Source organism: Hyposmocoma kahamanoa, unplaced genomic scaffold, assembly GCF_003589595.1.
Source record: "Hyposmocoma kahamanoa isolate Upper Pololo Valley unplaced genomic scaffold, ASM358959v1 83, whole genome shotgun sequence".
Taxonomy (NCBI): domain Eukaryota; kingdom Metazoa; phylum Arthropoda; class Insecta; order Lepidoptera; family Cosmopterigidae; genus Hyposmocoma; species Hyposmocoma kahamanoa.
The window spans coordinates 24,662-36,884 of record NW_020654175.1 but is presented as its reverse complement, the minus strand read 5'-3'; the positions used below and the strand labels follow the sequence as shown (position 1 = coordinate 36,884).

Here is a 12,223-nt window from a genome sequence, read left to right as displayed (position 1 = left end):
GCCCCGGAATCTTATTGTAAAAACGTATACAGTTCCCTATAAAAGAGAAATTTACCTTGGTTAAATGAAATCGTGGTACCATGAGTTTGGACTTAGCCCTAAGGTTAATATTATGGTTAATTTTCTTTCTTATTGAAATTATATATATTTTTACGACCATATAACATATTTGAGTAAATATACTGTGATGCCACAGTCATGATACCAGTCTCCTTAAACTTTTCTCTGAGAGGAATCCGAGAACCTAAACGTTACACAGAACGAATCGCTCGTTTTTGCAATACACATATGGCTTGAATATCTGCCGCTTTACCCCACATGAGAATCCCGTAGGACATTATACTATGGAAGTAACTAAAGTAAACTAGTCTAGCAGTAACAACATCGGTACGTTCACGTATTCTACGGACTGCGTATGCAGCAGAGCTTAATCTGCTGGCCAAGGAAGATATATGTGGGAACCATTGGAGTTTACTGTCTACGGTCACTCCCAAAAAGATAGCTTTATTAACATGAGTACGGAAGTAAGGAAGGTATAAGGATCTTGTATATGTGCGCACAGACCTCCTCAGCAGTAAAGCGTATGTACAACTACTCACAGCCAAATGCAGAGTGGCTCCTCTTAAAAGCTTAACTATCCCACACCTGGAGTTCTGTGCAGCACTCACAGCCGTTAAACTCTACAAAATAGTCATTGACTCATTGCGCCATCCCCTTACTATTTCAACTTGCCATTTTTGGAGTGACTCTATGATCAATCTATCATGGATTAAGACTTCACCTCACAAATTAAATACATTTGTAAGTCACATAGTCAATGCAACAGCAGCCTATTATACTTATGCTCATGCTTGGTTGAGTTATGGTATAACCTTGTGGAGGAATAACACTGATGCCTTGAAATTATTCAATTTGCAGAAGAGATGCATTGAAATACTAGTAAATATCGACCCAATAGATAGAACAAATTAAAAAAATCTTTCTTCACCATCTTTATACATTTTAGAAATATGTAAATTTGTCAAAAAATATCAACAATATTTCACTCAAGCGAAGGACACCCGCGACACAGGGTTTCCCTAGTGCGGGGCTCTGTTGAATGTGTGAGTTATTATTATTATTATTACGTTTATTTGAAAAAGAGTAGCCCCTTGAGTTTCTTGCTCGACATATATGCAAACAGTTTGAAAGGGTTGTAACCCTAACTAGCCGTGAACAGGTTCACGGCAATGAAATGGGCAACTTCCAGTCCACAAAATTTATTAAAGAAGCAAAGTTTACAGAAAGGCCCTAAATGGGCCGAGAAACTGAATTACAGAAATAGAAACAGAAATAGATACATGAAGGCTGTAAACTTATAAATTGTTACACATGATTAGCTTATTAATAGCTCCGACTGTTGTGGCGGTCGAGCTGGGAGTGACCGTGGTACGAAAATAAAATGAGAAAGTGAAGGAAGATGGAATAATTCAAATTTAAAATTTAAATACATGTAAAATAAAAAAAATGATAGGATACAAGCAGAGAGAAGCGGATACAAAGAGGTGATATGACGGTGAAAGGAGGTCACACCGTCACAAGATATAATTGTTTGTTCGTTATTTCCATAACCTTCTATCATTTTTAAGTATTGTTACCCTTACGCGGTGTCTTAAAAACTATTACAAAAATAATCTTTCAGTCTATCTTCCGACATAGGGATACATTGTTGTCATCGATCTCTCTTGTAATAGCGCCAAAAATATACAACAATTTACTGAAAACACTAAGGTCTGAGAGGAGCATGCTATTTAAAAACCAATTAACCAAATTATTGACTTATAAAATGTACTGTACAGTGTCCGAATTTTCAAATGATAAATCCCTAAATTCATTAACTAATTTTTGACATTGGTCATTATTGACGTTATTCTTAAAACAATATTATTATGACATCTAATTACAATTAAAATTGACCCATGTAACTATCATCACGCTTAAATTCTGACCGACTTATTAAGTCCGTGTATGCACGCTCATGTAATAGTATCGAAAAACGAAACACGTGGTTTAGTCTGTCGAAGTGCATGTGGGTGAATGTATAATACACCTTAAATATTTGTATGCCTACTGTTAGGGCAGACACAGTGAAACTATACTTACTTTGTACATGTCAACTTATATCCTATGTTTTCACAAATAAATTTATTATTATTACTATTTTCATTTTTCTCTGAACATTAATGTATTTAGTATTATATATATTACATAGTGTTTTTTTTTAATGGGACAGTATGGGGAAATCCAGAAACATAGAGGATACAAAGACACCGTCATAGGAACCATATAACCTTATTATACGGTACGATTATACAACCAATCATCAACCCGACAAATGAAAAGTGGCGACCATTTTGGATCTCAATGTTTGTATTAAGATTCAACTTTATATTAAGTACTAGTCGTAAGAAATGAGACCAAATATTATTTTCTTTATTTCTTTCTTTCGAACAAAGCTTTTACAGTCTCACTAGATTTTCAGCATCATGATACTCGACTTTATTTATTTAATTATAAGCAAGCATTATTTGATCTTCAAAATCTATAACAATAGTTCGTTACCAAATAAGCAAATGTAGCTTATAGTAATTTTTTGTTTATAAATTTATATATCATAGAACAAAAATAGCTATTTGCGCAAATTCATATTGTTGTCCTTATTCTTCAAAATGTATAACAATAGTTCATTACCAAAATGTAGCTTATAGTAAATTTTTGTTTTATAAATTTATGTATTATAGGACAAAGATAGCTATTCACGCAATCTCATATCGTTGTCCTTGTTCTTCAAAATGTATAAGAATAGTTCATTACCAAATAAGCAAATGTAACTTATAGTAATTTTTTGTTTTATAAATTTATATATTATAGGACAAAGATAGCTATTTACGCAATTTTATACCGTTGTCCTTGTTCTTCAAAATGTATAACAATAGTTAGTTACCAAATAAGCAAACCTAGATTTATCAACTGAATTATATATTGTCACGGGGAGATTTATCGCACATATTCTGCCATGTCACGGCCACTGGTTAAATTAAAAGATTAAAATGTACAAAACATTTCGGAATTATATGTACCTATTAATTATTTATAGTTCAACTTATTCAACCACCATTCTTTTACAAATCAATAAGAACAAACCATAAGAGTAAACAATAAATAAGATTGTATTGTTTAAAATGTTTATTTAAGCTCAGAAGAATCAATGCAAATAATATTTTTATAACGTTACAACAAAGATAATTTGTTTATTGTTCGTTGTTGTTGTAAGTTGTTTTAAACAACTTATTGAATTTGGTAAGTATGTCTCAGCTCGTCATCAACTTGATCCCAGGGCAGGAAGATCTGCAAGCCTTCCCAATGGGCCGTAGCTTGCACGTGTGTCCTTACACAGTTGGCGTTGCAAATGAAATCGCAAGTCTTGGTCTCAGCGTTGAAATGTAGACCTTCGGAACAAGTAATTAGGACCGGTCTGCCGCTTACGCATCTCCAGAACTTATCGCAATCGGTTTCGTGAGCCCATGAATCGCAGCCGTCGCAAGTGTCAGGAGGAGGATCAGTTGGACATGTGGGGCATATGGGCGGTGGTGGACACGTTGTTGGTGGTGGTGGTGGTTCAGGTGTGGTTGGTGGTGGTGGAGGTGCGGTTGTTGGTTCAGGTGTGGTTGGTGGCGGTGGAGGTGCAGTTGTTGGTGCAGGTGTGCTTTCAGTCGGTCTGTTTTCGCAGTTCACGTTTTCGGGGTAATCGCAAACCTAGAAATATAATAGAAGTTAGTAAAATTTTATCATGACGTTTATAACAACCACTACAATCAGATGCCACGCTAACCAGGTGCCACCGATAGTCAAAACGTAAATATGGTATGTAAACAAAAAATTACTTACTGGTCCAGGGTAGACGTCAGGGTTAAAATGTAAGCCAGGGGGACATTGCCTTTCTACCTTCTCTCCGTGTACGCAATAGTAAAACCTATTGCAGTCATATTCATGTGGCAACAATCTATGGACATCAAAATCAGCCGGGCATCCGTTATCTAGGTCTTCCGTTGGGGCAGTTGGGGTGGGGGTCGTTGTGCCCTCCGTTGGTGCTGGTGAGCTTTCAGTTGGCGGCGGGGCAGTCGGTCTTCCACCGCAGTCCACTTTGTCAGGCCAATCGCAAACCTTTAAACAAAATACAAGTTGGTAAAGTTTTACACTGACAGTTGTGACAACCATTCCAATCAGATGCCACGTTAATCAGGTACCACCGATTGGCTACCTGATTGTTAGTCTATTAATATAAACTTATTTTGATGATTAGAGACACTAAAACTAAACTCCAATGCCCTTATTACCTTATCTGAAGGCTAGAAATCGAATAGGGTCTGAATTTGAATAAAGGATAACCTCAGTGTACTAGCTGTTTTGTTCCGCGCGCTATGTGTGTACTTTCGGGTTCGATTTTTTTTTATAGAAATTTAAGAAATGAATTTTTCAAGTATATTTTGCCATAGATCTTCCGTATAGAGCCACCAAAGTTATTTTCATGACTCGTATTTCATAATTCCCATAATTTATCGAGAAATTCGGAATTTGTATGTACACACTAATACGAGCAATTTTGACAAGTGGCATCTCCCTCACAGTGTTTCCCGAAGAAAGTTAATGCTTTCTTCGTGTAAAAGTAATTTATTAAATATCACAATAATATAACACCATACCAAGTTATCAAACCTTAACCGTAATAGGGTAATTTTCATGTTAGTTTTTTCTGCTTAGTTTCGGTGGCAATTTTTATTACTTGAAATAGTATTTATTAATATCCTGAAATATTATTTAATATTTCACGATTACAAACTCGAGTACTTAAATAATAAAACATGCCACCGAAATTAGATAATGAAAAGTAACCTGAAAATGACTCAATATGTAAAAAAGTTACTCACGGGTCCAGGGTCGGCATCAGGGTTGAAATAAGTACCAGGGGCACATTCTCTTTCTACCTTCTCACCGAATACGCAATAATAGAACTTATTGCAATAAGTTTCATGCGGCAACAATTGATGCACACTAAAATTAGCTGGGCATCCATTAGGTAGTATTTCTGGTGTAGTTGATGTGCTTTCCGTTGTTGTGCTTCCCGTTGAAGTGCTCTCCGTTGATGTGCCTTCAGTTGGCGGCGGAGCAGTTGGTCTTCCAGCGCAGTCTACTTTGTCAGGCCAATCGCAAACCTTTAAACAAAATACAAGTTAGTAAAGTTTTGCAATGTTAGTTGTGACAACCACACCAATCGGATGCCACGTTAATCGGGTACCACCGACTAGCTACCTGACTGTTAGTCTATTAATATAAACTTATTTTGATGATTATAGACACTAAAAGTAAACTCCAATGCCCTTATTACCTTATCTGAAGGCTAGAAATCGAATAAGGTCTAAATTTGAATAATGGATAACCTCAGTGGACCAGCTGCTATATTCCGCGTGCTATATGAGTAGTTTCTGGTTCGATTTTTGGTAGAATAAATTTTAGAAACGAATTTTTAAAGTTTATTCCGCCATAGATCTTCTGTATAGAGCCACCAAAATTATTTTTCATGAGTTGTATTTCATAATTCCTATAATTTATCGAGAAATTCGGAATTTGAATGTACACATTACTATGAGCAATTTTAACTAGTGTCATCCCCCTCAAAGCGTTTCCTGAAGAAAACATCAGTTATCGCATAAATTTTAGTCGAGAAGATTTAAACAAAAAAGAAGGTATTTATTTAACGATCGCTGCAGATTTGTAAATTTGCCTCATAAAATATCGTGTAAAAGTAATTTGTTAAATATCCCACAATAATATAACACCATACCAAATTATCAAACCATAACCGTAGTAGGGTAATTTTTAGGTTACTTTTTTCTGCTTAATTTCGGTGGCAATTTCTATTACTATTTATAAATATAAATATTATTTAATATTTCACGATTACAAACTCGAGTACTTAAATAATAAAACTTGCCACCGAAATTAGATAATGAAAAGTAACCTGAAAATTACTCAATACGTAAAAAAAGTTACTCACGGGTCCAGGGTCGGCATCAGGGTTGAAATAAGTACCAGGGGCACAATACCTTTCTACCTTCTCTCCAAACACGCAATAATAGAACATATTGCAGTAAGTTTCATGCGGCAACAATTGATGCACACTAAAATTAGCCGGGCATCCGTTAGGTAGTATTTCTGGTGTGGTGCTTTCCGTTGTTGTGCTCTCCGTTGTTGGGCTCTCCGTTGTTGGGCTCTCCGTTGTTGTGCCTTCAGTTGATGTGCTGTCAGTTGGAGGCGTTCTGTCGCCGCAGTCTACGTGTTCTGGCCAATCGCAAGTCTTGAAATAAAATACAAGTTAGTGAACTGTTACAATGAAAATTTTCATTCATCAAGTAAAACCACCTAAGTATCCAGTATTAGGTTTATTGACAATTGTGACAAGTGCCACGTTAATCATAATCATCATTTCGTTCCACGCATTAAAATGAGAAGTTTCGTATTGTATTTCTAGTAGGTCAATTACTTTAAAAAACGAACTTTACGTTAAATCGCGCCGATTTAAACACCAGACTTATTTCCGAAACTCCGACCCGCCCGCAACTTCGTTTCAGGGGGTTATTCATATTGTTCAGAAGTTGACGAGAACTCAGTTGTCGACCGGTTTCTTTTCATTTCGTCAAACTGTCGTATTCGAAACCGCACCGAAACGACGTCACACCCGTACGATTACTCGACTTCTCGACCAACAAAGGCTACGAACGTTATTCAGAACACAGTTACCGAAAGAAAGTTCCCGAACGTCCTATTGTTTACAAAGCAATAATGTAATATGGAAAACTCTTATTTTTTAAATAAAGTCTGGATTTGTGTTCAATTTTATTAATTTATTATAAAGCAAGACTAATGCATTCATAAATTTTAGGCCTTTAAAGTCTTAAACATATATGTAATAGGATTTTCATTTTTCTTACAATCTATTTCACCGGGCAACTAAAAATCTGAATCATTTTTAGTTTAACTCGGAATGTTCTGAATAGCTCGGAAAGCGCCCTTCGGTTCGAGAACGATATGCAATCGAACGATTCGGTTAAAACATCAAAGAGTTCTGATCCGGGGTCCAGACCAGACAATTGGTAAATATAATAATGTACTAGATAACCACGCCAATTGCTTGGTCTCAGACTAGGAAGTAGCAACTATTTGTAGAAGTAGGGCTCCTTGTGATGGAGTTCCTATTTCTGCTGCTAAGCAGTAATGTGAGCATTACTGCGTTCCGGTCTCGAAGGGACTTGTCAACTTATGCCCAGGGTGACGGACACAGTGCAGTGCAAATAAAACTTTGAGTTGCACTACAACTATTAAAGACAGGCGTGACACTTTCCACCAGGCGGCCAGATATTAATTCTCTTACTAAACAGCCAAAAAGACCAGAGTTTAGAATGAAAGTGACCAACACATTCAATTTGGTTCCGCCCTCACCGTTCCTCCTTCGGTCGACTAGAAGGTCCGGAGCACTCCATTCTTATGTCGTTGATATTCCACCTATTCGCACTAAGTGCTTTGCTGCGCTAGGAGGAACTTTCTGATGCGTACGGCAAAGGAATGGAATGCTCTACGGCATCTGTATTTCCCGAAAAGTACAATTTGGGGCTATTCAAGGCTAGAGTGAATAGGCATTTTTTAGGCAAACGCGTCCCATCGTCGGTCACATCGTCGCTTAACATCAGGTGAGATTGTGGTCAAGCGTGTGTCTATTATATATAAAAAAATTTTTTGAGAATACGCAAAAAGAATTGGAGTTCTGCCTTGTTAGTGTTGGAAAATTGTTTCTGATTACTTTAGTAATAATAAAAAACCATTTCTTTCAGACATACATTCATTCATAATGTTTGTTAGTAGAGTATTTAAGCTAATGTTAGGTTGAACATAATTCGACTCATCCGTAGAACAAAGACCTATGTGCAAGACTACTTGTTCTCAGGACCATAGTACATTTCGTTCGTTCTTCTTCGCTGTGGATGTCAGACCGACCGTTGTTCGATTTTATATTTCCGAAGCGAAATAAGATATATAAATTCTCAAAGCACCTTTACATGAACCTTAGTTTGAATAACGAAATTATTCTCGTAACGTACTTACCCTCTTTTCGCTATATAATCACATCGGTCTCTGTTCTTCGGATGAGTCCAATTATATAACAAAATTATTCGTAGGTATTTAGGATGAAAGCACTTTAAAGTAACGGTAAGAATTTACTTTCTTTTTAATTACCGTCAAAGGATAACTAAAGTTGTCTATCGTTACGTTAAATACTAATTTATTATAACACTTTTGCATTTATCAGTCATGTCTACTTCGGACAAACCGTCCAAATATACATGGTATATAGTATGTCAGTACTTCAAGCACTGAACAGCTATGACATAAACTCAGGGCTCATTTACGAATGCCATCAAGCACTCTTGGAGGTATGTATACAAAACCATGGATTATAACTCTACAATGGATTAAAGGACACAGCGGCTCACGTGGCAATGACGCAGCAGATGAACTAGCCAGAAAAGGGTCGGAGACGGACACTGTAGGACCAGAAGCCATAGTGTCCCTCCCCCACCAATGGTCCAAAACAACTATACACAAAGGTACAAAATCTTCATATAATAATACATGGACCACCTTTACGGTTTGTAGACAGGCGAGGGAAGCACTCCCAACGCTCAATCGTCTATCTCGAATATTTATTAAACTCAAAAGGCAAGAGCTTCGCACTCTAACTGCCGCCCTAACGGGTCATGGTCCATACAATAAACACCTTTTCAATTTAGGTATCACTGACAGCCCTCTATGCAGAGCGTGCATGGAGGGAGAGGAAACGGCTGCGCACATCCTACTACAGTGCTCCGGCGTGGCCAACTACAGGGCAAAGTACCTTGGAGTGCCAAGGTCGCTCCCCGAAGTCTTCAGCAAACCGAGGAGGCTGCTGAGATTCCTGGAGGAGCTTGAGTGGCACGAGTAGGACCCTGCACCCACACCACCAGTTACACCAAGTACCAAGTACCAAGCCGTCCAATTAGATAGAGCCAACGTCGGAGAAAAGGTCAATCGTCGAATCCGCCTCGGTTGAGCAGATTTCGGAAAAGTCCGGGACGCCTTCTCGTCCGCAATACAGTGCGTGTTGCCAGCGATGACGGATACGGATCTGAGACGTGGTGACTTACTAATAAAATAGCTCAAAAGTCGCTCAACGAGCTATGGAGCGCGTAATGCTCGGCATTTCTCTACGTGATCGAATCAGAAATGAGGGGATCCGTAGAAGAACGAAAGTCACCGACATGCATCAAAGGATTAACAAGTTAAAGTGGCAGTGGGCGTGTGGTATGGATTGATTAACAAATGACGAAATCACTTTGCAGCTTGAGTACGATCGTGTCTTTTGTGATTACGCATTGTTCCACGTTTCGTTCACATTTATCTATTGAGTCAACCGTGACCATGGGACCTGTAAAGGGCCCGAAACGTCGGTTTGTTTGAAAAAACAAATATACGCGATTTAAATCCGGAAAAATAGTTTCATTTCCTATGTGTAACAATCGCGAAAACCTAAGAACTCGATATGAGTTTTAATTACTTTCAAAGTTTTCGCTCTTGTTTTCATATGCCGAAAACACTTGATATATATGATAATTCCGTTTATCAAAATTATATATTATTGTTCTGTATGAACAAGACTTAGACATTCCTTACACCTATTCAGAGGTTAAATAATATTTTATTTTTAATGTGACTCGAACCATGCTTGCCTTAACTTGCAAAGCAATCCTTATACCGCTTGGCCACGACGACGGCCTTACTAACGCTGGTTGAAATTTGTATTCTATATTTAAGTAAGAACTATACCTTAAAGACCAAAATAGCTTACAAACTTTCGTACAATGTCATTCACAAGTAAGACGAATAAGAAATAAGAAAGGAATTTTACGGCTCACAGGTTAACGACTTCTCCAAATTTTTGTGCTCAGAGCCAAAAGGTCGGCAAAGTCGGCTTGTAGGGGTCAGGTATCTTATATATATGACTGTACCTATTACTTAGACAAGGCAGTCTATTCTAAGAGTGATTACACACATTACATTTTAGCAGCGATACAAACGCGCGGTAGCATTGCTGCTCAAAAGCGCGCGTATGTGTAAAGGTAAGCGATTAGCGACCACATAGACGTGCGAATTAAATAAACAAAAAATCACTCACGGGTCCAGGGAGCGCTTTAGGGTTGAAATAAGTACCACGGTCACAGGTTCTTTCGACCAACTCGCCGAAATTACAATAGTAGAACTTGTTGCATTCAGTTTCGTGAGGGAGAAGCCAGTGGACCCCGAAGTCTGTAGGACAGCCATTAGGAAGGAACGGGCCTTCGTAGACAGCATCTCCACTGAATATGTCGAATACCTGCGGCCAGGCTGTGATGGTCCCCGCCAGCAGAAGAACAAGAACTATTTTTCCTTAAAAAAATATCAACATTCAGTTTCTGGATGTCTTACACCGATTTCTGAAATCGTAATTGCACAACAGCATTCACATACGTTAGTCTGATCCCAAAGTAAGTAACTAAAGCACTTGGAAAGTTATGGAAATCGGAAACAACGACGGTATGTTGTAAACCTTCTTAGACGCGCAGGCTTCATCACGATGTTTTTCTTAATTCAGAGGTATAGTCCGTTCCAGTCCATTTTTAACAAAAGGTAAACAAAACTGTTTGGTATTGCACGTGTTATGTATCCAGATTTGCATAACACACATACCTAAAACGTCAGTTCAATGCACTTGCATTCGCGCACCCCGGAACGCGCGCCCCGTGCATTGCAACGTGACCGATGCAAAACTCGTCATTTTAATTATAATTATGAGACACTTTTCGGCCCAACGTTCCTAACATCGGATGTAGACTAAATTCCTTTAGTTAAGATCTTTTTCCGTATAAGTACTTTTAGACCTAACGTACCTAACTTCGGGTGTTCTTAAAATTATTTAGTTTAAGAAATACCTTTGTGGAAATTTAATATAGTCATTCATAATATTTTCTCGTCTTTACTTCATCTCCACTGCGGCCACCCTATATAATTCACGTATATTGCACTTGCACGTATATTTCGAAGATTTCGACTTGATGTCTCATCACGTTTTCCAATGATATTTATTTGAATAGCGTCGTAAAATCGTATTTGAAAAATGGTAGTCCAAAAGTGAGGTTATTTTTCACCTATACTTCTATGACTTGCCTATGGTTGCATAGTGCTGTTCGAAAAAAAAACATTCGGTTCAATCAATCAAAGTTTATTAAATTGAATATTTCTATCACAATCGAACGAGTATCTAAGTGTAAGGATTTGAAGGAGGATTTAAATTGAAATTTTAAATATGCTTATATAGGTTATGTAAGGAAAACCGCTAATATGACTCAATTGAACAAATCGATTCGTTCAATTAATTAATCGAGAGTTGGCATTACAATTGGTTATCACTAAACCGTCTATAGTCGGGTCAGTGACTTGTTTTGTTTACTTTTTGCTTAAAATGGATTGAAACGAAGGATACGAGTCTGGATTCTAAGACACGGCCTCTGCATGAGACGCGATAGGCTTCCACAGAGGTAATAACATAACAAACAGACAAAAGAATTACGTAAGTAAATTAATATACTATATAATAATATAGTAAATGTTTCGCATTAATAAATAAATAATTAACACACACATTCACAGCCCCTGATATAATACTGGAAACCCTGTATCGCGGGTGCCATAGACAACCAGAAACTACAACCACACTTTATTATTAATTAATAACTCAAATAATCGAACATTAGTATTAATTAAGTACGCACCAATCATGATGGCGATAAAAAACGCCTTGAATCCGACTCTTACAAGTTTTACTCAACTGGCTTCTGTGCTCTGTGAGTAGAACTAAACTGTCCATATACACTTAAAACAATGTCCTTTATATAGAATCAGGAAGTAAAGCTTGGATTAGCATTTGATAATTCCTTTTTACAATATAAGATAACTGGAAAGAACAATTAATACGTAGGGTCGTTTAAATCCGCGAGAATTAATTAGGATTATTTGGATAGTTATATAACTGTAAAATGAAATGCGATATGATAACTGA

At 37.4% G+C, this 12,223-nt stretch overlaps 1 protein-coding gene across 2 annotated transcripts; it reads right to left on the bottom strand.

The window, feature by feature from the left end:
• Positions 1-3,308: 3,308 nt before the first annotated feature.
• On the bottom strand, positions 3,309-11,958 carry LOC113234314 (probable chitinase 10). 2 transcript variants are annotated; one of them, XM_026469615.1, is made up of 6 exons: positions 11,937-11,958; positions 10,304-10,554; positions 6,095-6,394; positions 4,968-5,252; positions 3,928-4,203; positions 3,309-3,795 (listed from the first exon to the last, which is right to left on the bottom strand). In XM_026469615.1, exons 1-6 carry the CDS (start codon positions 11,941-11,943, stop codon positions 3,328-3,330), a joined length of 1,587 nt encoding a protein of 528 aa, XP_026325400.1. In that variant the 5' UTR covers positions 11,944-11,958; the 3' UTR covers positions 3,309-3,327. The 2 variants fall into 2 exon arrangements, with proteins under 2 accessions (XP_026325400.1, XP_026325401.1); XM_026469616.1 differs by lacking the exon at positions 4,968-5,252.
• Positions 11,959-12,223: the final 265 nt, after the last annotated feature.